At 38.1% G+C, this 27,635-nt stretch overlaps 1 protein-coding gene and 1 long non-coding RNA gene across 3 annotated transcripts in view; one reads left to right on the forward strand and one right to left on the reverse strand.

Annotated features, from left to right (window-relative positions):
* Positions 1-406: 406 nt before the first annotated feature.
* LOC122275197 lies at positions 407-2,148 on the reverse strand. Its single transcript, XR_006228497.1, has 3 exons — positions 1,677-2,148; positions 1,502-1,566; positions 407-572 (listed from the first exon to the last, which is right to left on the reverse strand). It is a non-coding gene; the product is annotated as an uncharacterized LOC122275197 (long non-coding RNA).
* A 1,098-nt stretch (positions 2,149-3,246) lies between these two features.
* Positions 3,247-27,635, forward strand: part of LOC122275644 (polyribonucleotide nucleotidyltransferase 1, chloroplastic) — a 61,261-nt gene continuing 36,872 nt past the window's right edge. The window contains exons 1-5 of one of the 2 annotated variants that reach the window (XM_043084788.1): positions 3,247-3,675; positions 8,116-8,184; positions 17,956-18,062; positions 18,159-18,201; positions 24,921-25,004. In XM_043084788.1, the coding sequence (XP_042940722.1) occupies positions 3,394-3,675; positions 8,116-8,184; positions 17,956-18,062; positions 18,159-18,201; positions 24,921-25,004 (585 nt within the window). In that variant the 5' untranslated portion in view covers positions 3,247-3,393. Of the gene's footprint in view, positions 3,676-4,061; positions 4,255-8,115; positions 8,185-17,955; positions 18,063-18,158; positions 18,202-24,920; positions 25,005-27,635 lie in introns of those variants that run through there. The other variant, XM_043084789.1, reaches the window with a different exon arrangement.

Below are 27,635 nucleotides of genomic sequence, written 5' to 3' on the forward strand. Positions count from 1 at the left end.
TATTTAAAAACGTGGAGTATTTTGTATCTTGGCATGAAAGAAGAGAAAATTTCAAAAGGAACCTTAATTCCCGTCTATTTTCATTAAAATCAATTTCTAAAGGATCCATTATAAGGACAGACGTTACACATACTCTATTACTGATCCCCAGCTATATCATCAAAATCATATGAAAAATATTATAGAGATAAATGGGTGAGTTATCAATAACTTAGTAAGCAAATAAACTATACTAGTGTGAAAACATAAGCCTTTTCAGAAAATTCAGCATACAGAAACAAAATATTTCAACTTCATATGCACCTCTCAAAATATCTTATGAGAAAATCAGAGTGACTTTTAAATCTTTTCATAATAATAAAAAAAAAATCAACTGTTCACACTCAAAGATTGACTACATATTTACTTGTCAGAGCAATGTTGATTGGAATCACAGGCGGAACTCTACCACCTTCCTAGCTTACCACCATCTCTACAGCTCCTAGGTGCCAGAAATCATCAGGTGAGAATCATAAGTTGGACTCTACCACCATCCCTGCTCATCACTATCCATGACTTTGCTCTGATAGCAACTGTTCATATTAGATCAAAGACTTTTTTATTTATATTCAAAATTGCACATTTTTCTTCATCTTATCATATCATTTTATATTGTATCATATCAAATCATGCGCCAAACATATTCATATCATTTCCACATGATCAAAACAGATCCAAAACATTTTCATATAACATGTACAAAATTATCAAATATCATATTCGCTCTTTTACACATTTTATAAACATGTCAAATATTGTTCATGTCTATACTAGTCATGTCAAAAAATATTTTTCTCTTTCATATAGATTTCATGACTAATGCAAAAATACATAACTGAAGTTGTTTTTCACATTTTCTTTTAAAAACATATCATACACATTTTCAAAACCAACCTCAGTTCACTTTCTTTTTGTATAAGGTTTAGCATATGAATCCCACTTACCTATATTTCTTAGCTTTTCAGAAATTTTTCAATAAAACCGAACAATTATTAATCGTCACCTATAAAATAATCACGTAATTCTGTAAATACTTGAAATTAACATATTTTTCAATACTTAAACTTGAAACGCTAAATAACTTATTTTTTCTAAAAATCTAAACTCCTCAAACCCCTAAAATATCAAAAATTCTCAAAACATTGATTTTCACTTAACATCTCATGCTATTTAAACTTTAAACTATCTCGATAACTTAGAAAGTATGGCTGGCATTTATACTTAATTTAGACAAAGTCATGAAACAAGAACATCCTCATTCGAACATGGACTTAATATAACCCTAACCCAAAATTAAATTTAATCAAAAACAACCCCAGCCCAATGAAAAATAACCAAGGCCCAACATAATTACAAGCATTTTATTTAAAAGAAAACCTATACTACTTCAAAAATAAAAGGCCACTTCTAAACACAGATTTTTACTGAAAACCTGAGATACCCAAGTGCGATGGAGACTCACCACGAGGAGTTGCGACGGAGCTGGGCGGATGTAGTGGTTTTACTGGCAAGATGAGCAGCTGAGCACTGATGATAGAGAGATAGATGAGAGAGAGACACATGAGAGAGATAGAGTAAGTCGAGAGAGAGCGAAACAGAGATGTTGCCAGTGACTTATCGAGAAGGACAAGGCAAACCTGGAGCAACATGGAGTGCCTATCAAGTTTTCTATGCCAATGGTAACGACATGGAGGGGGCTGGCACCGAGTGGTGGCTCCAAACGAGATGAGCATTGGGCTGTTGATGCTCTATTTTTGGGGGCTAAAACAGGGGACAAATGGCTGGGATTCTATGATGAAGTGGACATGCAAGTTTCCAATAGTAGCAGCGATGGTTTGTGCAGGGACAACACTGCATAGTCTCAAGATGGGCAACGTGAAAGATACTGTGCTTGGTTCTTCAACGTAGATAGAGAGAGAGAAAAATAGGAGTTATAGTGGGAGTGCACCGGTCTAGCGGCGCTACAAACGATGGATGGCTGGGCTGCTAGAACTTCACGTGGGGTAGCTACAACATGGGGTTGGGCAGACCCTTGCGTGGGAAGAATTTGTGGAGGAGTTTTATTGAAGAACTAAAGGCTGCAGCAACACCAGGTCGGGAAAGAGAAGTAGCGTCTTCACGAAGTGCAAATTACATAGATATTTGTGCATGTACTGATATTTATACATGGCTTGGGTTTCGGACGTGGGCTTTTTCCTTGAATTTTTTGGCTTGAAACAATCTCTAAAATAATCAAACTTGTCTCATTAATTTTCCCGACCCATAAAAGTATTTCATTTAATTCAAAAATATTTAAAAATTTTAACCTATTTAGTAAGCTCAAAAAAATTTGATATCCACCAAAAAATAAAATTTAGGCCTTTAATTTATTTTAAAAATACTCATAAATCTCAAGTAGAGTTTTCTTCCGTATAAATTCAAAATTATTTAAAAAATGGATTTGACATTGAGGCCGAATGTTACAATTTGGGTCTTTATTATTTCAATTTATGCGATACTACAATCATATTAATATACAAGATTATAATATTATATACTTAATTTTAGTTAGAAGAAAAATATAAAATCAATGAAGTTTAAATAAATAATAGATAAACTGATTTTTGCAAAAATGTTGACTATAATAGATATAATGAATTTCGATTAGTTATTTAAAATTAAAAATTAAAAATGAGGGCCACCGGTGAAGCTCGAGGTCTCGAGGGTGAACTAGATTGTATTCTATGGTGCAGTTTAGATAATGAGATTAAATAAAAATTAAATAAAATATTATTAAAATATTACTTTTTTAAATTATTATTATGTTAATATTAAAAAAATTAAATTATTTATGTAAAAATATAAAATAAATATAATAATAAAATAAAATAGAATAATTTTACTAAATAGAGTTTGGTTCAGTTTGACCACTAAAATTTCTTTATCTTAAATACAAATTTCTCATTTATTATTATAATTTTTTTAAATTTTTATATAAAATATAATAAATAATTTAAATTTTTTTTAATTTTTTAAAATTTTAAATAATAATAATATTTTAATACTTCATTTTAAAATTTAAAATTCAGACTAGAATTCTGAACAGCGAAACAATGAGAATACTAACCTCAAAATGCTACTGTTTGGGGGGTCCGGAATTGCCCACATTTTGTTTTGTTTTTTTTTATATAATAATAATAATTAAAAAATAAAAACCTTGCGCGCCTGTAAATCAAAAGGATAAGTCTGGCAGACTCGAACGCTCTCGGCCTCCCTGCCCTCCCGCTCAACTTCCAGCATTCACCACTGACGCAGCAGCAGCAGCAGCAGCAGAGCAACTTTTTTGCAACGCAGCAGGGAAGAGTATTGCGAAAAATGTTAGTAAACCGTTGCACTAGCATCCTCTGCAACACTCCCAATTCCGCTCTCCTTTCTCCATTTCCACATTCCAAACTTGGTTCCTCTCCCTCTTGCCATCGCTTTCCAAGGAAACCCGAGCACCGTTCCTTTTCTTGCATTCTATGGAGGAAGCAGAGCAAAGGATTCTTCGGCATCAGAGCCCTTGAAGAACCCCGTGTTGCGGAGTCGGTCGCCAGCGATGATGCGCTGTTTTTTCCCCAGTCGTACTCGGTCAAAATCCCGGTCGGTGATAGGCATGTAAGTTGGAGGAATTTGCATTCGCATTGTGCCACTCTCTTCTCTCTCTCTCTCTCTCTCTCTCTCTCTCTCTCTCGTTCGTTAAAAGTTTTTTGGCCGTATTTTCATTCGTTCTTTATATAGTTATCGACGTCCCCACTGGTAATAGCTTTTATCATGAAGAGTTTGTTCTTTCTTTTTATTTAAAGGACCTCAGCTTGTACCCGGTACTGATTATCCATGTTTCTAGTGCCAAACAGGTGTAGGTCACTTGGCCACTTATCAAATTGATCACAAAAAGGTGTAGTGCCAAACAACTACACTTGAAACGACCCCATAAATTCTTTTATCCTGGCCTTGCCATTGTTCTTGTGCCGCCTCCAACTTAAATAGAATCCCTTGCCTGCTAAATCTTTCTTTATTCCTTGAGCTTCTAGATTTGTTTTGCGTATTAGTGAATTAATTGAGCGGAACGCCGAAAACCTTCAGTAACAGCCCCTTCCCGTTGGTTAGGAGTGTTACCGACTTTCGGAATTGTGTCCGTTGACTAATATATGTCTCGGGGTAGCATAAAAGTCTCACATCTTCTTTTCACTGATGGTACTTTAATTTTCAATGAGACTAATCAGGATCATCTTCATTCTTTGAGATCCCTCTTGTTTTGTTTTGAAGCTGTTTCTAGCCTTAGAGTTAACTTGGGTTGTATTTTGAATATTTTGGATTTGGCTTATATCTTGGGTTGTAAGGTCTCATCCTTACCTATGAGATATCTTGGTTGTCCTTTGGGAGCTCCTCACAAATCTTGATGATTTGGGATGGTGTGATTGAGAAGATCGAGAGGAGGTTGGCTGGTTGGAAAATGATAGATTTGTCTAAAGGGGGAAGAATTACTTTGATTAGGAGTACGTTGTCTAATTGTATTTCATTTCTCTTTTTCTTTTGCTTGTAGGGGTGGCTAATAGAATTGAGAGGAATTTTTGTGGGGTGGTAATGGGGAGGAAAGAAAGTTTCACTTGGTGAGTTGGAATAAAGTTTGTTCACCGGTTTCTTGTAGAGGATTGGGGGTTTGAAATTTGAGGCTTTTCAACAAAGATCTTCTTGGAAAATGGCTATGGCAATATCATCTTGAGAGGGGTGCGTTATGGCGGAATATTATTGATGTTCAATATGGGAGGGTGTGGGGGACTTGGTGTTCTAATGAAGTTAGAGGAGTGTATGGTGTGGGTTTGTAGAAGTCTATTTGGATTGGTTGGGGGGAATTTGCTAATCATATTAAATTCAAGGTGGCTGGTGGAACAAGGATTAATTTTTAGAATGATATTTAGTGTGGGGATACGGCTCTCAAGAATGTTTTTCTTTCCCTCTTTAGGATTGGAAGAGATAAAGAAGCTGCAATGGCTATTTTTTCTTTTTAAATAACACTCTTCAATGTATGTAAATTTATTAGAGATGTGCATGATTGGGAAGTGAATGTCATTTCTTATTTTTTGGAAGGTTTTATGACATGAAGATTGTTCAGGGAAGATAGTTTGCTGTGGATTCATGCTGGTAATTCCAGATTTTCAGTTAGCTTCTTTTATAAGGCGTTGACTTGTCATTAATAAATTTCCTTGGACATACATTTGGAGATCTAAGGTGCCTAGTAAGGTGGCCTTTTTTTGCTGGTTGGGTTCCCTTAGAAAAATTTTGACCACAGATAATTTGAGAAAGCGATTTTTTGTTGTGGATTGGTGCTTCATGTGTAAGAAAGATGATGAATCTGTTGATCATTTATTTCTTCATTGTGAGGTGCCTAAGACTTTTTGGGAGGAGATTTTTGGTAGGACGTGTATTGCTTGGGTGATGCCTAAGTAAGTGTTGGATCTCTTAGCTTGTTGGCAAGGTTTTAAGGGGAGTCATCATATTGTTGCCATATGGAGGATGATCCCTTTATGTTTGATGTGGTGTTTATGGTTGGAAAGAAATGGGTGGTGCTTTGAACTTCGAGAGTTTCTCTTTAGTACTTTGTGTATTTGGGTAAAGGCTCTTGTATTGAATGGAGATAATCTTCATGATTTGCTTTTAGCTTATTCTAGTTCCTCGCTTGTGTTAAGGTGTTTTTTCTTGTATACTTCCTCTTGTGTACTTGGGCTATGCCTATTTAGTTGTCAATAAAATTTTCTTATTACTTATAAAAAAAATATAAGGGTATGATTATGCTACTTACCTCTTTTCTTCTATTGATAACAAATGCGTCAATAATCAAGCTGGAAAAGGGTTGGACTTGATAGGGTGAGTCTGGTTCTTTTTTCAATTCCCTGAAATTGCAGCAGTTATCTAGAGTTAGGGATTAGTCTTCTTGAAGAACATCACATGGGATTGATATAAAAACTTTCTAGACTCAACACAGCTTCTGTTTTTTCTAGTTTTCAAGCCATATAGTTCTTTTAATGGGACCTGAAAAACCTAATAATAGGGCTGTACGAATTTAACTCTGTTTTAAAAAGTCTAAGAATCGTAATGACTAGGAGTCATAAATGGCACTGATTTCCAATTATCACGAAACTAACTGCCAAAAATCAAATGGGCTTTGGCTAGTAAATACTTGGGTTTAACCATCCATATATGGACCTAATGAGTCGAACCTACTCTATTTTGAATCTAGGTCCATAATTTCATATCCAATCCTAACTCCTCAATACGAGATCCTCAAATAATAAAGCTAAAAAAATGGGCCTGCAGTCCAAACGTATAAAGCCTAAAAAATCTGGGTCTGGATGTTACAATATCAATTCAAACTCAACTTTTTTAGTTTTCTCCAGTTACCCTTTTCCTGATTAACAAATGTGGCTATGAACATTAAGACAAAAATTAATCTTTATTCCTATATAGAAGTAAGGTATAGCTTTCTTTGGGGGATTGCTGCCCCCTTGGGTAAATCTTTATCACTGATAATCTGAGAAAATGTAGTCTTAGGTTGTGTTTTGGTATTAAGGTGATTTCAGATGATCTGAGTTGATCTGTGCATAGTAGTGAGTTAAGATGTTTGAGTGGGTTTTGTGTGTCCATTGAGATATGTTTGAATGTATTAAGTAAGTTACAATATGTTTTAACTTTTTATAGGAAGTTGAAAATGTAGTAGATCCTATCAATGATTGGTTTGAGATAGGCTGAGATGAGCTCAACACCCAAACATACTCTTATTGTTATGAACTGGTATTACATGTGAATGAAAAATGGGGAAATGGTGGATCATTTGCTATTACATTATGAGGTAGCTAGGTTTTTGTGGAATGACATCTTCAACTGAATTGGAGTGGAATGGGTAGTTTAGTTTTTTGGGTGTTGGGGAGGTCTTCTGGGTAGCCCCCAAATTGATATTGTGTGGAGAATGATTTCTCTCTGTCTTTTGTGGTGTATTTGGATGGAGAGAAATGTTTGGTGGTTTGATGATTGGGAGTATTCCTTGGATGAGCTTAAGAGAATTTTCTTCACTTTATTTTCATGGGTTACTGTAATTGATTTTAATGGGGCTAGTTTTCATAATTTCCTTGTATCCATTACACTTGTAAAAAAAATCCTTGTATCCATTATTAGTTCTTAGCCTGTAGATAGGTTTTCTCTTTGTGTGCCTCTTGTGCCATGCCTACTTTTCTCTCAATAAAATATTATTTTACTTGTCAAAAGTGTTAAGAATATGAGATAAATAATAAAATATACATTTTCCTATTAGTTTAAGCTTTTGGAACAAGTAGTGATTTCACATGGTATCAGAGCAGAGGTCTTGAGTTCGAATTCTGACTCTACACTTCATCCAATTTAATTAAATATTCCATATGTGTTGGGATTACTCATTGAGAGATAGATTGGCCCACATGTGAGGGGGAGTGTTAAGAATATGATGTAAATAATAAAATCTATATCTTCTCATTAGTTTAAGCTTTTAACAAGTGGTGATTTCACAAAAAGAATAAAAGTTATCCATGTGGTTGCACTGTGCAGTCAGGACTCACTCTTTTGAAGGATTTTGGTTTTACTTCTTTGGTGGGTGTCTTTGGGATTTTAGAAATGGTCTACTTTATCTTGTAGGAATAATCATATAATTTTTTAAAATGTCTAAGACCTGCCCTAGAAATGTAGTTAGAGTTGCTTCATAAAATTAACAAAATTAGGTCTCTAGGAAGGTAGCTCGGAGATCATTTTATTAAATATTTAATAGGGTTGCTTGTAGTTTTAGTCTAGCACTTGGATCTTTGAGAGGGTGGAAAGTACCGAACTTGTATTCATCAACCCTTAAGAATTTAAATTCACATTGAAGTATTTTTTCAGTGGAAATTTCTGGTCAAAACAAATGGAACCTTATTCACAATGTAGACCTTTCATTTTACTTAGAACTCTGTTGTAGATATCTGTGTATGAAGAAAGGTATGCTAAATTATGTAGTTTGGATATATTTCTAAGTTCCTATTGCATTCTTTGCAGATTTTGGTTGAGACAGGCCATATAGGAAGACAAGCAAGTGGTGCTGTTACAGTAACAGATGGAGAAACTGTATGTTCTCCTTTGCTAATAATTTAATTGGAGTTTTATTAAGATTTTCACATTTTAGATTAAATTTACTGCTAAAATAAATTCTTTGTTGTTTTTTCTTGTTACAATGAAGTTTAGTTTCAGATTGTAAGGCACTTGGAACTGCTTTACTTTGGCTGTACTTAAGAAGCTGAGGAAAATTATTTTAATGTGGATCTTGAATGAAGAAGGCTGGATTGAAATTTCTAAGATAAAAGACAAAATGACAATATCATGGCATAGCCTTATCTACTTGGCATATAAGCAGTGGCTCATTGTGTTGCAAGCTCAAACCGAAAGTTGTAATACATAAGGATTTAGCTATTAATATATGACATCAGATAGTGGGAATATGCATTGCTAGGGCTGATCACCACGCTATGGGTAGATATTGACATTAGCCACCCCAGTGCATATCCACCCCTAAGCAGAGGTTGGCATCCAACGGGGGCCGACATTGGTCATATCCCTAGTGGACAGGCATTTTGCTGGATCCTGTCCATGAAACCTTGAGCTACATTGATTTTGGAAAAAAAAAACTAAAGAAAAACCTAATAGAGGAAAAACTCATGCCTTACCTTGCTTGGCTACCAAGAAATCAAGAGACTATTATAAAGGGACATGGCCTATGGCATTGTGGTGTGTTAGCAATGGTGAACAAAGGAAAAGGTTTCAAAGAGTTAGGGAGACCTGATGGTTCATGGGTGACAGGTGGTGGTGCATTGGTGATGACACGGTGGTGTGGCTGAGAATGTCGTAACCAAGTACTTGGTTTCCATTTTTGGATCTTTCATCTTAGTAATGGGACATATCTTGTGCTAGGAGTTTCAGGACTTTAGAAGCCCCAAATCAGGACTGTCATGACCTCCGACTATATGTAGGAACTTGTGCCTTACCTAAAATCAGAATATGGAAGTTTCTATGAAGGTCCACTCCTAAAAACTAGTTTCAGAAGGTTTTCCTCTATATAAACAGTAGTTTTGCTTTTAAAAAATGAACCTTCTTCCCAATGCGTATGGGTGTAAAAAAAATCGATTAAACCGGACCGGATCGAACCGGTGGATTCAGTTCCGATTTGTAAGTGGTTTGGTGCGGTGCTGGTTCTTAAGAACCAAAACTGGTGCGGTACCCGTTTTCATATTTTGAAAATCGGTTTAATCCAAGCTGGACCTGTATATGTATATATAATTTTTAATATTATATTACATATATTATATGTTAAATTGCTAATTCATATAACATGAAATTCTAATCTTATTATTCAAGTCTATTAATCTTATAACATAAAATTAATATAGCATAAAAATTAATCTTATAATTCTTAATATAACATTTGATATAACATCTAAATTTTAATCTTAAACATAAACATTAATATTAAGTTATTAATATAAACTTCCTTTTGATATATATATATATATAGCAATGATAAATACTTTTTTGGCATAATAAATTATAATATATATATTCTTTTTGTAAATACATTTTTACACATTTGATCATATGTACTCATATAAAAAGTCTAGAATATAGACTATACTAGAATATAGACTATAGTTAAATTCAATACTATACTAGTATGTATTAATTATTATAAAATAATATACTTATACTATAATATAAATAACCAATGGTTTAGTATACGTAAACATGATATTATTACTAACATAGATAATTCGTAAAACTGGAAAAACCGGACCGGACTGGATCGGACTGAATCCGGAAAACCAGAAGCTCCGGTTTCAGTAGTTAATCGGTCTGGTATTGGTTCTTCAATTTTCAAAACCAATGTATACTGGTTCGGTTCTAAAAAATGTACAAAACTGGATTGGTTACATGTAACGCCCCCAATGGAAGCCCCAAACCACATTGCCTATACTCCAAAATGACTAGTCAATGATACAATTGGAGTCCCATTGGAATCTTATAAAGAGCAAGAACTTCTCATTCCCAAACAATTTGGGATCCTATACATCACCTATCCTCAATCTTATCATATGAGGGTATCACATTACACCCCTAACAATGCCTGTTGCCCCTCTTAGTCATACTTCCTCTCAACCTTTTCATCAAGAATTCAAGGAGAAGATACTAGAAGTCTTTGCCGGTTCTGCCACAGCCATAGGTGAGCAACAACCTTTTGAGTTCAATCTTTTCCTCATAAAAAATCCAAAAAAAGAGGAATTAAAGTCGGAGATTTCCCCTGTGATGCCTCTATCCAGAGTAGAGTCTCCTAGATTTGAAATCCTAGGCTGCAATTTATTTTTCCTCTTGCTGCCGCCGCTAGTTGGTATGTAAAAGTAGGTTTCTTCAATTTTGAGTGAAACAGCCATTGTTTTGTTCCAGCAGCCAGAACAGAAATTTAGCCCTGTCTTCTAGTCCTTTTACACTCAAACAACACATATTTCAAGTCTTAAATGGTTCCTAGATGTTGTTCACCTTTGTGCAGCCTTCAAACTGAATTCAAAGTAAGTTTCATTGAGTACTCTCCCTACATTTCGAGTTTTCTATCTATAGTGAATCCAAATTTTCCCTCATTGTTTCTATATGACAATACGCTGAGTTTTAAGGCTAGAAAGGGCAAGGAACTGAACTTTTATCAGAGAAACCAAAGTGGGATTCTGCCACTTGACTTTCTCCTTGGTAGACGGGTTTTTAAGTCAAGCTAAGAACTTGTTCAGGCTTTGTTATGATTTATAAGTTTTATCCTATGATAATAGACATATGAAAGATTGATCATTGGAAGCAAGGCTTAGCATTTGATAAATTAATGCTTTCTTTGGAAGTGAAAAGGAAATTGATTTCTCTATGACTTTGTTTCAACAATATAATTTATAAGCTGACTATATTATCCAACATGATTATGCATAAATTGTACCTTAGCTTTGAGATGGAATTGATTTGTGAAAAGTTATAAGACTACAGCTTAGTGCATCACTATGACAGCCTTAAAGGGCTGCTGTTTAGAGCTCCCTAAACAAATATTTTAAGCTTATAAGGTTGTATGCTTGCCCCCAATGACTCAAAGTTTTGTAAGTGTCAAGGCATATCATGGAGTTACAGCAAGCAAAACTGGACAAAAACAAGGGTAATTACACAACCCACATGCATCCACATTCACCCGTAAACACTGAGTAAGTTTGAGGCCCTAAAAGCTTGCTTTTGGGACCTAGACCAGACCTGACTAGGGTGCGTTAGAGTGGCTAAAAGACCTTGAGCTAGCGGTAACAGGTCCATCCACAATGGAGTGCTAAAGCCACAGCATAATTGCATACACATGCTAGAAATCCTGCATTTGGCATGTAGTATTATTTGGCCAAGAGGCTGAATGAACAGAATGAACAGATAATTGCTGCAAGTATCTATGCGAGTAACATATGCTTTAAGGCTGTTTCTAGAACTCTTAGGGTACGTTTGGTAAATGAGCTGAGATGATATAATTTTCTTCTCAAATATCACTCAAACACAAAACACTTGTCAATTTCAAATCTTCAAACTGCATGAATCATCGCTTTCATGCTTGGGGTCATGCTTAGGATGGGTCATGCTAAGCAATTGATCATTGAGTCCAAATCCTTAACTCTTCTGAAGGAGGGGGACAGCTTGGTTATTACTGAGAGGAGTCGGTGGTGCTAGGACTTTTTTAGTGCAATGGTAGGCTAAGGCCATGGAAACGTGCTCAAAGGTTGTTAAGAAGGATTTTTTCTCCATTGTCCGAGAAGGAAATCACAGTTTTTTAATTCGATGCTGCTCTAATGCTGAAGGTCGTTATATGGTGGTGGAGGAATTGGGGGGAGGTGGGAGGAGGAACTTTATTTTCGTCCCAGAGGAGGTGGTAGGAGGCACATTGGTGGTGTGACAAAGGGAGAGACCTTGAGTGTCCTTAGGGAAACTAAGTTACAACTACACGAATTGCATTTCAAAATTGACTGGTTAATTAGTAAAGAGTTGGGCGCTGCTCATGTATTGGGCCTAACTGAGGGTGGGGATGAGATGAAGGTAGGCCCAAGTGGTGTAAGGCCTCAGATAGGAGGCAGCAAGCCCGTGGGGGCATAAACTCTTTTGGTGCGTCTCATGAACCCATAGGCCCAGATTGTCACAAGGCCTCAGCACTTGGGGTAAAAACAGAAACTGATTTGCGTTTCCCGTAACGAGGGGGGTCAACCCGGCTTCAATGGTAACCCATCTATACCCGTAATCCCGTTGGAGACTCCATGCCCATCGGTGAGCCCTGTGCCGGTGGCCCAGATCTGCATGGGCAGAAATTGCTGATAAGCACCCTCGAAGCTTTTCCTTCCAAGGTGAAGGTCCTTAGTGCCTTTGTTGATCACATCAACTGATTTTAGAAGAAGGGGTTGTGAGGAGAGAGGTTTACGGGGAAGACTTTTTCATGGGGATATCTCTGAGTCCTCTAGAGGCCAGGGATGAGGTAATGGTGGTCCCCGACACCCCAGTATTTACCCTTGCTAGTGTGGATAGCCAAGTGGGTACAATGGTTGAATGGGAGGGAGAAAGTACTCTGTTTGGGGGTGAGGAGACTCTAGGCGATGGGGATCCTTTCTCTTTAAACTGTTTATTTCCTGAGGAATTTGAGGTTTTTGACTTGTTACTCGGAAGGTAAAGGAAGTCCAACATGTTATGGTATGGATTGTACGGGTTACGAAGAGCAATTTTTGGCTCGTCTTACATCTATTGAGGCAGGGAATGCTCAGGCCAAGAAATCTGGAGCCAAGAAACAGAGGGAGCTTAAAAGACTTAAATGGTCTTTGAACGAGGGTAGCTCAAGCCATGAAAGGTCCAAGGGGAAGGAGATTGTAGTTCCTTTATGCAGCCGAAAATCATTTCTTAGAATGTTTGTGGGTTGAATGGGGCTAATAAGTGTCTTCGCATAAAAAACTTGCTTTGGGAGTGGAGGGCGGACATTGTCTGTTTACGAGAAACTAAGCTGAAATTGGTTACCAGAAATTTAGTGAGAAGTGTGTGGGGTCGTCCGTATGTGGATTGGGTTTATCTGGCTTCAAATGGGGCTTCAGGTAGTATTCTTGTCATGTGAGATAGAAGGGTGTTGATGAAAATGGAGGAGTTTGTTGGGGAATACACAGTGGCCTGCTCCTTCAAGATGGTGGGGGATAATTTCTTGTGGGCTTTTGCAAGTGTTTATGGTCTGAATTTGGATAGCGTAAGAAATCTTTTGTGGGAGGAACTTGCTGGTATTCATAGTTGGTGGAACCTTCCATGGTGTGCGACCTGCCATGTCAGATTTCTTAGAGTGTATTTTGACTTGAATATGGTATATCTCCTGCTTATAGGTGGGCCTTTTACCTGGTCTAATAGTCAGACATGGTTTTGGATAGATAGATTCCTAATCTGGCTAGATTGGAAATCTCATTTTCCAAAGGTGTGTTAGAAGAGGATACCGTGCCTTTGTTCAGATCATTTTCCCATCTTGTTAGATGGAGGTGGTATTCTAGGAGGGCAACGATACTTCAAGTTTGAAAATATGTTTCTGAAAAGTGAAGGTTTAGTGGATAGGGTAAGGCAATGGTGGTCTTCGTATCAGTTTCATGGGACCCCCCTCTTACATACTTGTAGGTAAATTAAAAACTTTAAAGAATGACTTAAAGTTTTGGAACTCTCAATCTTTTGGTGACATAGGGGAGCAAAAGAAAACATTGTTGGAGGATTTACAGGATCTTGAGAAGAATACCAAGGAGAGAGTCCTCACTCCCGATGAAGTCTCCTGCAAGGCAGAATAGGTCTCTGAGTTGGAAAGAATATTATCCTTAGAAGATATCACTTGGTGACAGAAATCAAGAGCTCTTTTGTTGAAAGAAGGGGACTAAAGCACAAAATTTTTTCGTAGAGTGGCTAGTTCTCATAGGAGAAACAACACCATTGAGCTGCTAAACATCAATAGTACTGACTGCACGGAGGCCCCAGTGATCCGGGACCATGTGGTAAATTTCTTTGAGCATCTTTTCACAGAGAGTGGGGTGGAGACCAAAAATTGATGGACTCGGTTTTGATTCTATTTAGCCACAAACAACGTCGTGGTTGGAATGAGCGTTTAAGGAAGATGAGGTATGGGGTGGTAAGAAAAATGGTGAAAGACAAAGCGCCAGGCCCAGACGGTTTTTCATTGGGGTTTTTTCAAACATGTTCGGAGGTTGTGAAAGAAGACATTATGAATCTATTTCAGGAGCTATTCTTGGCCGAAAAGTTTAAGAAAAGCTTGAATTCTACTTTTATTGCCTTGATTCCGAAGAAGTCTGGTGCATCAGAAGTAAAGGATTTTAGACCCATTAGCCTGATAAATGGGGTTTACAAATCATAGCCAAGATACTTGCTAATAGGCTAGGGGTGGCCTTGAAGAAGATTATTTCTAAGCCACAAAATGCTTTTATAAAGGGTCGGCAAATCCTGGATTCTGTGCTTATAGCTAATGAGTGTTTGGATAGTCGATTAAAATCTGGATTTGCAGGGATTATTTGTAAGCTAGATATGGAGAATGTATATGATCATGTAAACTGGGAATTTCTTCTTTACTTGTTGAAAAGATGCGGCTTTGGGGAAAAATGGTGTTCATGGATCAGATGGTGTATCTCTACTGCAAAGTTCTTTGTTTTGATCAATGACAGCCCAGAGGGTTTCATTAACAACTCGAGTGGACTAAGATAGGGAGATCCCCTATCTCCTCTTCTCTTTGTTGTCATCATGGAGGCCTTGAGTAGGATGTTATCGGCGGCGGTTAGAAATGGCTTTATGGATGGATTTTTAGTAGGGGACCGGAATAGGGGCCTTGTATCGATTTCCCACCCACTTTTTGCAAATGAGACTAATTTTTTGCAACACTGAGCAAGAACAAGTTAGGGCTTTGAAGGTTCTCCTTCTATGCTTCCAAGTAGCGTCAGGGCTGAAAGTGAACTTCGAGAAATTGGAGTTAGTACCAGTTGGGAACGCCAGTATCACTCGGCATTTGGCCAGTACACTTGGGTGTAAGGTTGCTTCTCTTCCCATGTCCAATTTGGGATTGCCGTTGGGGGCTACCTCACGAGCACTATCTATTTGGGATATAGTTATTGAAAAGATAGAACGACGATTAGCAGGATGGAAGAGAATGTACTTGTCTAAATTAGGTCGGGTGACTCTTATTAAGAGCACCCTTTCTAACCTACCAACTTTTTTCTTGTCTTTATTTCCTATTCCAGCTTGCGTGGTGGCACGAATTGAAAAACTTTATCGGGACTTCTTATGGAGTGGGATGAGGGATGAATTCAAATTTCACTTAGTCAGGTGGGATAAGGTGTGCAGGCCAATCCCCTATGGTGGGTTTGGGATTAAGAACCTGAGAATGTTTAACCGGGCCCTTCTTGGGAAATGGTTTTGGAGATATAGTATGGAACCAGAAGCACTTTGGGCAGTCAATTTTTTTTTGGGGGGGAGGGGGGGGGGTTGGAGCACTAGTGAGGGGAATGGGACCTATGGTGTGGGGGTATGGAAGCACATAAGATGAGGTGGGGGGTGTTTTCTCACCATCCTATACTTGTGGTGGCCGAGGGTTCTCGTATAAAATTCTGAAAGGATATCTGTTGTGGGAAGGAGTCTCTAAAGGACTCATTTCCATACGTTTTCTGTGGCATGGAATCAAGAAGCGTCAGTGGCGGATCTTATGATTTGCTCAGGGGACCAAATCTAATGGAATGTCACTTTCAGTAGAGCAGCTTGAGATTAGGAGTTGGACATCTTTGAGACTTTTTTCAGCCTTGTGTATTTCGTGAGACTAAATGGAATGCGAGTTGACAAGTTGTGGTGGACTTCTGTAGGTAAAGGTACATTCTCGGTTTGCTCCTTTTACAAGGTCCTTACTCTGCTACCTAATTCATATTTCCCTTGGAGAAGCTTGTGGAGGAATAAGTTGCCCCCCAAAGCACTTTTCTTCACTTGGACAACGGCCTTGGGTAAGATCTTGACAACTGATAATCTTTGAAGGCGTTGGGTAATTATTTCAAACTGGTGTTGTATGTGCAAGAAAACTGGCGAGACAGTAGACCATCTTTTGCTTCATTGTGAGATAGCTAGTGCCATGTGGAGTGAAGTGTTCAGTTGTTTGGAATTATGTTAGGTAATACCGGCTACAATGTTTCTTTTGGAAGTGTAGAGGATGATTCTTCTTTGCATTATGTGGTGCATTTGGCATGAACTGAGCGGACATTCGAAGACAAGGAGCTGGACACTAGAGGAGCTTAGAGCTTTTGTTTTCCATACCTTATTTCTTTTGGCTTTAGCTGTAGACTTTAATGGCCTAAATTTTCATGAGTTCCTTATTTCTACTAGTACGATTTAGATAGGTTTTATCTTTTATATATCATCTCATGTACTTGGGCTATGCCTATTCTTATTAATATTACTTTTTACTCATAAAAAAAAAAAAAAAACATATGCTTTAAGAGTGCTTTTAAAGATACTAAACATCTATTAAAGCTAGGCGTAGTTGAGTATCGCTATTAACATGATGACATAATATGGTTAACCATGAAAAGCGTGTATAGTACATGTGGACATTTAGATGCTACTACCGTATTATTGGATTAGCTATCAAAGGTATCTATCCTTAGTATCCATATTTATACATTCTTTAAAATTAGAATTTATAAATAATTTAAATAATTAAATCAATTCTAAGTTAAAAGAAATTAATTCATAAATTTACTTTTGTAGTCAATTTTAGTTATGTTCTACTGGACATATAGGACAAATGTCCCAATACCAAGTCTTTTTGATAGGGGTGAAAACCGAACGTATTGGTGCGGTTTTCCCCAAAACCGAAACCGTACCAATGTGTTGAAATCATGTAAATCTCGACCGAAATTGGCCGTTGAAAGGAGAGAAAATCGTCTACATCGGTCTCGGCGTCTTCGGTGGCGATGGAGGCTATTTTCAGGTGATGACGCCGTAGTGATTGGGTGAGAGACAAAGAGAGATGACCCCGAGAGGTGCAATTTGAGAGAGAGAGAGAGAGAGAGGCGGCGTAGAGATGAAAACTGTGAGAGAGAACTGAGAAGAAAAACTGAGGAAGAAGAAGAAGTGTGCGAGTTTAAACCCTAGAGCAAAACGGCCCATTTCATTTAGTTTTCTTTTTTAACTTCAAATATTAAACGACGCCGTTTCACTTAGGCATTGTTTAAGTAAGGTATAAATAAAAAATATATATATATAGCTTATTATGTCAGCCGGTTTAGTAGTTTGAAACAGGGTCAAATTGCTGCCAAACCGATGTAGGTCAGTTTTGAAGAAATTTTACCATACGCTGACCGGTTCATCAGCAGTTTCGGTCGGTTCCCATCGATGGTGGCCGGTGGCTTCGGTTTCTGTACACCCCTAATTTTTGATATGGCTTTTTTAATTTTCAATTTATATATGTCTTGTCTTCTACCAAATATTTGATGTATTCATTATATTACTCAATTGATTAAACAGTTTAAGATCACTCTTGTTTATAAATTAAAAATAGAATATGATAAAGCTAGTAATCATAGATATATGACCAATTGGGTTTTTTTTTTTATTTTTTTATCAATAAATGGAGCTTGCATTCCTATTCAGACGTATCCTCAAAACCCAGCGGTTGTTCGGTCTTTGCTTTTGGGGGCGGGAGTGCTTGGTCTCTGTGGTAAACAGAAGATAATCCGTAATAAGAATAGAACAATGACTATGTGTCCTGAAGAGCTAACAGATTCATATTTTTTCATGCAGATTGTGCACACATCTGTTTGTTTGGCTGATGTTCCAAGTGAGCCCTCAGACTTTTTTCCTCTATATGTTAATTATCAAGAGCGTTTTTCAGCCGCAGGTCGGACTAGGTGTGTCTTGAACCTTTAATTCCGCACTTCAATGATTATTTTACTTGTTTCATGAAGTAAGAGTCTTTTTATATCTTCTGTCTCCTTTTTTCTCAGTGGTGGGTTTTTCAAACGAGAAGGGAGGGCAAAAGATCATGAGGTACTAGCCCTTGACTTTTGAGTAAGAAGAATCATTGATCCCAGCTGGCAGCTAAAGCTGTCTTTATAAAATATGGATATTCCACCTGAGATTTCAATATGGTGTGACTATTATTTGAATATTGGTTGTTTTGAGCTTTTCATGGCGCACTTAAGTCTTATATGTTTATGTCTTTGGTTTTGATTGGTGATGCTGTACACCCTCATTGTTGACAAATGATCTTGCACTCACACACCCTCAATATATAAGAAGAGCCCAAGATTTATTAGCCGGTGTTATATTTGCAAAATTGGGTTGATCAGTTGACCATTTGTTTTTTTTTATAAGTAAAATAACATTTTATTGAGAGAAGTAATTAGGCATAACTCAAGTACACGAGGTATACAAACAGCATAGACCTAGTTACATAAAAAGGAGGTAGAAAGAGATACAAGAAAGTCATTAGAGCGAGCTCCATTAAGTATACAATAGGATGCCGAAAGAAATAAAGTATGGAAGAAGAAGCTTCTTAGCTCATATGAGAACACTCCTTATCTTCAAAGTTTTGACCATTCTTTTCAATCCATAAACACCACATGATACATATAGGAAACATCCTACATACATCCTCAATATGTGAATTGGCCCTACATCTTTGCTAACATGCTAACAAATCAACCACTGATCTTGCCCTTTTGGGAATAAGGGCAATGAAATAGACATTAAGGCTCTTCTCAAATTTCATAAATGAGTGAAATTCGATAAAAACTTCATGAGATCCTCCTTAATAATATCCCAGCAGGTGTGAAAGAAAGCCATTGGAAAGCTATCTGGTCCTGGGGCTTTATCTTTGTTCATATATCTTAGCACACCAAGCACTTCATCTTCGTCAAAAGGCCTCTCCAACCAAGCCTCACTTGTGTGGTCAATGGAATCGAAAACTAGCCCATCTACCTTGGGTCTCCAAAAGTACTGTTCTGTCAAAAGCTTATCATAGAAGTGGACAATATGATCCTTAATCGCATCTCTACCCACTACGACCTTGCCCTCCTCATGAAGGACCTCTATGGCGTTGTTTCTACGGTGAGAGTTGGCAACTCTATGAAAAAACTTTGTGCTTCTATCCCCTTTTTTCAACCAAAGGGCATGTGACTTTTGTCTCCACGAAATCTCTTCTATAAGAGTAATTTTCTCTAGCTTAGCAACAACAGTTAATCTTTTTGCCTTATCATCAATCGACAATGTCCCTGCCGCTTGTTTTGCATCAAGTTGCTGCAGCTCCAAAAATAAATTGTTTTGCTGGTCGTTAATTTTCCCCGAAGACTTCCAAATTCCATTTCCTTAGATCATGCTACAAAACTTTTAGTTTCCCAGCAAGAACAAAACTAGGAGTACCCATGACCTAATAAGAGGCCCACCATGCCCTAACTTTCTCAAGGAACCCATCTATCTTCAACCACATGTTCTCGGACTTAAAGTATCTCATTCCCTCATGAAGACCCCCACAATCTAGCAAAATGGGAAAATGATATGAGCAAAGCCGGGGAAGCTACTTTTGGCATAAAGTGGGAAAGTGGACCTCCCAAGAAGAAGAGACAACAAACTTGTCCAACCTCGGCCAAGTCCTTCTGTTTGACCAAGTAAAATCTCTCGCTACCAAAGGGAGATCCACCAAGTCTAAGTCAAAAAGGAGTGAGGAGAAATCAGCCATGGCTGAACCTGTGCTAGAAACCCCGGACCACTCACTTGGAAACTGGGTGATGTTGAAGTCACCCTCTATACACCACGGGATATCCCACCAACTGCAAAGGCCAGCCAGCTCATCCCAGAGAAGTTTTCTACTACTGTCATTATTAGGCCCGTAAACACCTGCAAAGCCCCAACAAAAACCATCGTCCACATTCGAAAAAGAACAAGCTACTGAAAATTCACCGATGCATTCCTCAACAAAATTAACTGCTCTCTTATCCCACATTACGAATACCCCCTGAGGCGCCCTTAGAAGCGAGGGTGGTCCATCCTGCATAAGAACAATTCCATAAGCTTATGATGATGAGCCTATCAATGAACTTTAGTTTCGCTTCCTGAAAACAAATAACATCAGCCTTCCATTCTCGCAAGAGGTTCTTTATAGAGAGACATTTGTTCGGGTCATTCAAGCCGCGAGCATTCCATGCGAGAATTTTGTGCTTCGTGGATCACCAAGATTTACCCTATCCTTGTGTCTCCAACTACTCACGCTACCCTCCCGAGCATCATAGTTTACGGAACATGTCAATCTCTTAAGTTCCCTGTCTTTCTTGCCTCCAAAGCTACGAGCTTGAATTGCTATGAGTAAAGCTTGCATCTGGTCCTCAAAGCCCTCATAGGATATGCCCAAGCAATGTCGCATATCGTTGGCCTTCTGGAGGACCCACTCCAGATACAAATCAGCCCATGAACCTGCTGGTGGCAACGAGTAGCGAGGGCTAGGCGAATCCTCGGGTTCACTTGGGTCAGTTGACAGAGTCTTAGCCCCTAGCTCCTTGCAAACAATCTGTAAATCTGACCCATAAGGTGACCATACCTCCAAAGACCCCCCCTCCATAGAGGAATCATCTACCTCGTCCACCTCAGTGCATAGGATCCTAGATAAGGTCTCAGAGAGACCTAAAGAAAGAATCGGAGCTTTAGAAGCTGCCCCAATGATTGGGCCAGGTGCAAACGGCACCCCTGTGCCATTGAGTCTACAATCCGTGGTCGTTTTATGCTTCAAAGTGCAAGCCCCATGGTCGACGGAGTCCATTGGTCTCTTCTGTGATGATGGCGAGCTGGCGGTGGCTTGGGAGGAACTGGGTAAATCCTTCGGGGCCAAAAAGGTTTCTGCTGGTCGAAACAAGAGCGTCGGGTGCTCCAAACCCATCTCAGGTTGTTCGTCGGTGGCCATTGGAGAGGTTTGTGCCGTCGAAGAGGTGCCATGTTCATTGCCAGCGGGGAAGCCATGAGCATGCCGAAGCCTAAAGCTTCATACGTCTATTCCGTAAGTTGAGGCTTTTCCTTGTTTGAGGGGCTTTAGGCTCGTGGGTTTGGGGCCCGTGGGCCTAGGGCTCGTGAGTGAGGCCTTACGACCCGTAACTGAGGGCAGAGTGGTTCTCTCTGTTCAAATCCCCTAGGCCTAGGCTCCACCACAGGCCTCCCAAAATCCGAACCCAGTAGGGGGCTCATGGGTTTCCTTAAAGCAGGGCCCAGCCCATTCAGAATAGCAGGCCCGCCTATCCCATTAATCCCATTAACCCCACTCTCTTCCGCCCTTCCCAACCCATTCCTTCCCACTTCTAGCAATGTGTCTTTAGTGACCAGCGAGACTGCAGAAACCATAGGCTGTTTTCTCCCACCACCCTTGCTGCCTAGTCCCATTACCATACTCAATCCCAGATCAACCTTTTGCATCAAAAAGGAAACTTCTTCCAGGACGCCAGAAAGTTGAGCTCTGACAGCCCAAAGAACGCCCTCAACATCCCTCATCTTTTTACAACCATCAGAAGGTCCCCCATGACAACTGGCAAGGACCAGGGTTGTTAATTCCACTAGATAAATGACGCTCTGGTAAGGAACCAGCCAAGGCAGAGGCGTATGAGGCTGTTCCTGCTTCCAGGCCAGTCCCATCCCATCGTGTATCACCCTCTGGTTTCACAGCCACCTTCTTAAGATGGTAAGCAAACCCCTCCCAGCCGCTACCCTTAGCTCCTTCGGGGATGATCAACAAACCCCTTCTCCTGCCATTGTTAAATTCCTCTAGTAGGAGATAATGTCCCCTGGAGTTTCTGAGATGTTGCAACATGAAAAGCCCATTACTCGTCCTCAGCTTTTTAAAAACACCTTCACGCAGAGGAGCATCAATGGCTTCCTTGACCATTCTCACCACCCATGAGGCTGTAGCACTGTTAATGAGTATGAACAAAGCCATACATCTATTTTTCTCAGTAATGCGAAAACTGTTAACACCAACTTCGAGAAAATGAAAGTTTTTGACTCCACCACAAAACGCTTAACTTCATCCATCGAAACTAGGGAGAACTTATGCCTCAAGTTTAAAAAATACTGTCCAGATCGGAAACAATCTGCATTTCAAGAACATCATATGAAGTTTTTGAATTTATGAAACTTGTTATACACCCTTTTCTGTTCTCCTTCAATTTCAGTGGCAGCATTCATTTTGTCAAACAAAGGAGATCTTTATAGGTGTTTTATAATAATATTGTCAAAAATATTATTAGGTAGTTTTTTCCTTAGTTTTGTGAAAATTATTTTTGTTTTTGTTTGTTACCAAAATCAAGATAAAATGTTTTGATGATTAAGATTGTTTTGGTGTAAAGATGTTTTGATTTAGTTCAAGAAAATTTTGAAAAAAAAAATTCAAAAGCTTTTTGTTCCTAAACATGATCTTAGAAGAGGTGTTGCCGATAAGATCTGTTGGAATTCACCCAAATATGAACCTTTGGGGTCATCCTTTGACCACACACTGATTGCCTAGAAGACCCTCATTTAAGGCATTGTTATGTATACCATTCAGTGTGGTGGCAACTTTGGACAGATCTTAATGGTGGAGAAAGCATTGAGCATCTTTAGTTTCACTGCAAGGTGGCATGGGATTTTGGTCAAATTTAATACTTCTAGGATTAAGTGTGTCATGCCCCTATGGGCGGTGGATTTTATGGCTTTCTGGCACAACCTATTGAGAAGCCATGACAACTTAGAAGTTTGGATTGACTTTGGTAGATGGTCCCTTTTTGTTTGACGCGATGTATATGGTGGCATTTTGTTCGCTAAACTAGCACGCTTAAGTGTTGCTCTTGTATATTTCCCGCATACTTGGGCTATTTTCCTACTCTTTTGATCAATAAAAATTTGTTTACCGATAAAAAATATATATATATATATATATGGTGGCAATGTAGTGCCCAAGTTTGCAAAGATTGTTAAAGCAGAGTGCCAGAATTAAGAGTCATTATGCTCAACCCACTCTACCATAAAAGAGTCATTATGCTGGACAATAGTTCCACTCCTCTAGTTGCCATAATGACGTGAAATTGGTCTCTCCATCTGTCACTCAATTTCTGTCGCAAATTCTCCTTCTCAAACCCAAAATGAAGTTGATTGCATTTCATTGCAGATATTAGGGTGCATGAGTTAGTGTAGCTTTCTCTCTTTCTTGTTCTGTTTCTTTGGCTCTAATAAGGGTTTTGGTTTTTTGATTTTGTTTCATGGTTCCTCTATTTTTCTCTTTCTTTTACTCCTTTGGTCCCTGTCTCTGCAATATCTCTTTGCTAAAGAAATGTTTTGAAATTGGTTTAAATGAATGGGAAGGGGAAAAACACCTTCATGGAATTGGTTTCGACTGGTCTCCACCCGCTTTGCAGGGTGGACAGGTTCTGAAGTAGTGGCAAGTTGATGATGAGTGGTAGTTTTGAGGTACAATATGCCGAAAGTGGTCGTTTGAGCAACATATCGCAGAAAGGGAGACAAAGCAAAGGGCATTTTACATCTTTTATTTTTCTAATCTAGGGTTGTAATAATAATTCAAGAACTATTTCAGTTGTTAAGGGAACCAATGTACATGCTTAGCTAGGAATAGCAATGCAATAGAGTTGAGTTCGAGTTAGTAGTGTCAAGTCAAAATCAGCTTGATTATTAGAAGATTGGGCTCGAGCTGTTTTGGATGTTCGAACACGACTCTAGTAGGACATTCTCAGGTTCAGATTTGACTCGAGACTCAACTAAAAATCAGGCCGAGTGGTTAAAAGCTCGACTCTAATCGTTATCAATTTTTTAAAAAAATTAATTAAAAAAAAAAACAGAATATACTTGGGTTGTATTTGGGTATTGAGTTGATTTCAGATATTCTGTAAATAATAGGGAAAAAGTAGTGAAAAAGTAATGATAAAATATTGAATAATAGTGAATAGTAGTACAAAATAATAAAAAGTAGATAAAAAGTAATGATAAAATAATGAATAGTAGTGGAGTATACTGAGAATACTCCACCACCCAAACTGGCCCTTACTCACAGGATACAATTAGACACAAATTTGTTCTCACAACGACAATTATACATAATTGTTTACAAATACAATTAAATGTTTACCTGGCTCTTATCCAAATCTAATCAATTATACTTGTATAAGATATTAGCATATTTATAACATTTAATAGATCTACTTAACAAAAAAATAACATTTATAGATTTATACTAAAAAATAGTGAGCTGTTTGTATAACAATATTTATCCTAGATATTTTACATATGTATTTATCATAACCAGTACACATACCATATTTATAGTGAACTATATACACATATATTATAATGTACTTTGATATATTAATATGTATGTATGTGTTAATATATGAGTGAGCTAATATGCATCTGCATGTTAATATATGAGCGAGGTACCGAGTCGGTTGAGTTTTATAAGTTTATTCACGAACATTAATCAAGCCGGGAGACTTTTAGATGAGTTTGTATTATTTAATAATTGAGTCTAATTCGAGTTTAATCAAGTCGAATTCAATCTGCCTGTTGAGTAGTCTTGTTTATTTACAACTCTAGTTAGGTAAATGTAGCCAAAATGCGAAAGAGAAAAGAAAAGGAATAGCGGTTCTTTCTTTGCAAAAAATAGTGGCACCTTTATGCTATAACTCAAACCTTTTTGTCTTTAAACTGCTTCTTTATTAAATTTTTGCACTTTCTACTGTCTGCAGGTTCTTATTTGTAGATTGATTGATAGGCCTTTGCGTCCAACTATGCTTAAGGGCTTCTACCACGAAACTCAGATACTATCTTGGGTATGCTCCTTGATTATTTCTCCTAAAGAATTGCAATATTTCCTTTTTATATGTTACCTTAAATTTTTCTACTGTGCTTCAAATATGTCTGATTTGCATTCTATTTCAAACATAATGCCATATTCACAATATCATACTTGTGTTCGACTGGAGTTTAATTTCACTGGATTATATATTTCCACATTTATGTCACACTAGTGTGAAAAACTACTGCTGGGTCTTTTATTTTTCTAGGCAGTAAGTTGGTCACATGGAAGAGTAGGAAGCAACCAGTGGTAGACCAATCCATCGCAGAAGCTGGATAGAGGGCAATGATGCACCCTTTTTGGTAGCTAACTGGGTTACAGCGTTTGCTTTAGGAAATTGGTTTCTTGGATTCAACTCTTATTCCAATATGTTGTGGTCATCAACACGCCTTGCATATTGCCTCCAACCCATTTTCCATGACCAAACGTATTCAGGTTGATTGTCAATTCGTCCAAGACAAGATTTTCGCTTGAATATTTACCATTTGTGAAATTTGAAGATTGACTTGCAACCATGTTTGCAAAGTCTCTAATTTGTACCTCCTGGTCCTCCTAGGCTTAAGATTAACGTCATTTTTAGAAATATTGGGGACCCATAAGGCTACCAACCTTTAAAAACTATACTGTAGAAGCTTGGTATAAAATATTTCATAAAATAAAACCAAATCCTCCTTTATTGAAATACTGAAATTAAGAAAGAGTCTGCAGAAGCACTTCTTACAATCATCCAAGCCTTGTGCTTAACAAAATAACTTAAAACTAGAGATTTAATGATTGTATAGGCCTCTGCATCATCTCCCTGATCCAGGTCCCATCTTGTATCTCCATCCTCACATATTGACCCTCATTTGGGTGGTTAAAACATAAAAATGTACAAAAATGAGTCGAATACTCAATAAGCAACACATTATATAATAAACATAATCTAAACGTAGGGTTCTCTTGAAAAATGTGCATACATAATTAAACATGTACGTGAATTGTGCATAATGTCTTAACTTGTCGCTCGCTCACTTTCCTTATTAGCCGGTAACACCTTTTAATGTTAAAAATTAACATAGCCCATGATCAAAAGTATAACAGGTAACTTCCCATAATACATACTTAATAGTCTAAGGATCAATCTCATAATAAATCATCTAGTAGCAACCAATAGTCAGAAAAATCCTATCTTAACCATACAAGCAGCTTATACCCATAATAAACATCCAATCTCCATGAAGCAATCCTTAACACACGAAGGCCCTTATCACGAAGATTTCTATGTTATATTCAATTTAAAGCATACCATCTCTTGAGGCTACAACCTATTCAGTTTATTACCCCTAAACTGAGACTACCTCATGGAAACTGACCATGTCTACAAGCAATGGAGAAGGTGGGAAGGGCAGCGGCTTATTGAGCGGGTCAAAGCCATAGAAAGAAAGTTGCTTTTAAAGGTGCCTTAGTCTTCCAGATACTCCTCCAAGGAAAAGGATTAGAGTTTAGCAGATTATAAAACTTTATGAAAGCATCCACTTTCCAGTTGTGTGCTGCTCTAAATAGCCTGGCGTTCCAATGCACAACTCTGTTGGAAAGCTTGAAAAGATCAGCTGTGGAAGCTTCCTGCTCGCTTGCCATCTTGACACACCATGAAAAGCTTCCTTAATGTCTTGACACACCATGAAAAGCTTCCTTAATGAGTCTATCTCCACACCATAGATCAAGCCAAAATCTGATTCTTGACCTATCACCCACCTCAAGACGAGTATAACGGGAGAATATACCCCCAACTTCTTTGAATATGCTTCAACAACCCCACCCCATGTGGCCCTTACACCTCATTTGAGCACCATTTGCCCCAAGCCACACCAAGCATTGAGTTTGTTATGACTGTCCACAAAGCCTCCCTCTCTTGTTGATATCACCAAAATGATTTTCCAATAGAGGGGATTTAGGCCCGATAGTGTCTTTGGTTCCTTTGGCTAAGCGTTTGAATCCTTTGGAGTCTGTTCCTCTGTTCGTCAAACCTATTTTTCTTGTTGAGGTCTTTCGGCAACTAGAGATGAACAATAGGGTTTCTATTTCAGAATTGTCTAATTTTCAATTTGTGCAGCAGGATGTCTCGTCTGGAGGGGAGGTGGATGAGTCCAATTTACAGATGGTCCTTTGTGAGAGACAACTTTGATGAGGAGGCGGGTGGTTTGATCCCTTTGTACACTCTCTTGCCTCAATCTCTATCCAGTATTGCTTCTGATTGGGTACTAAAGAAGGTTGAGGAATTATGGGCTTGTGTGGGGATATCTTGTGATGGGTTTGAAGAGCAGTTTAAGGCTCTTCTTGTTGCCATCGAATCTGGTCACTCAGCTTTGAAGTCAGCTTCTAAGCAGGAAAGGGAATTAAGAAGATTAAAATGTTCCATTAATTATGACATTAAAGAGGGAAGTGTTGGAGGGACAAATTTAAAGGGATGGAACCTTATTTTTCACATGAAGCCTAAAATTCTCTCTTGGAATGTGAGGGGGATCAATGACTCCAACAAGCGTCTTCGTATTAGGTCATTACTTTGAAGTTGGAAGGTTGATATTGTTTGTCTACAAGAAACCAAGTTATGTTTTATTGATAG

This window comes from Carya illinoinensis, chromosome 9, assembly GCF_018687715.1.
Source record: "Carya illinoinensis cultivar Pawnee chromosome 9, C.illinoinensisPawnee_v1, whole genome shotgun sequence".
Classification (NCBI taxonomy): Eukaryota; Viridiplantae; Streptophyta; class Magnoliopsida; order Fagales; family Juglandaceae; genus Carya; species Carya illinoinensis.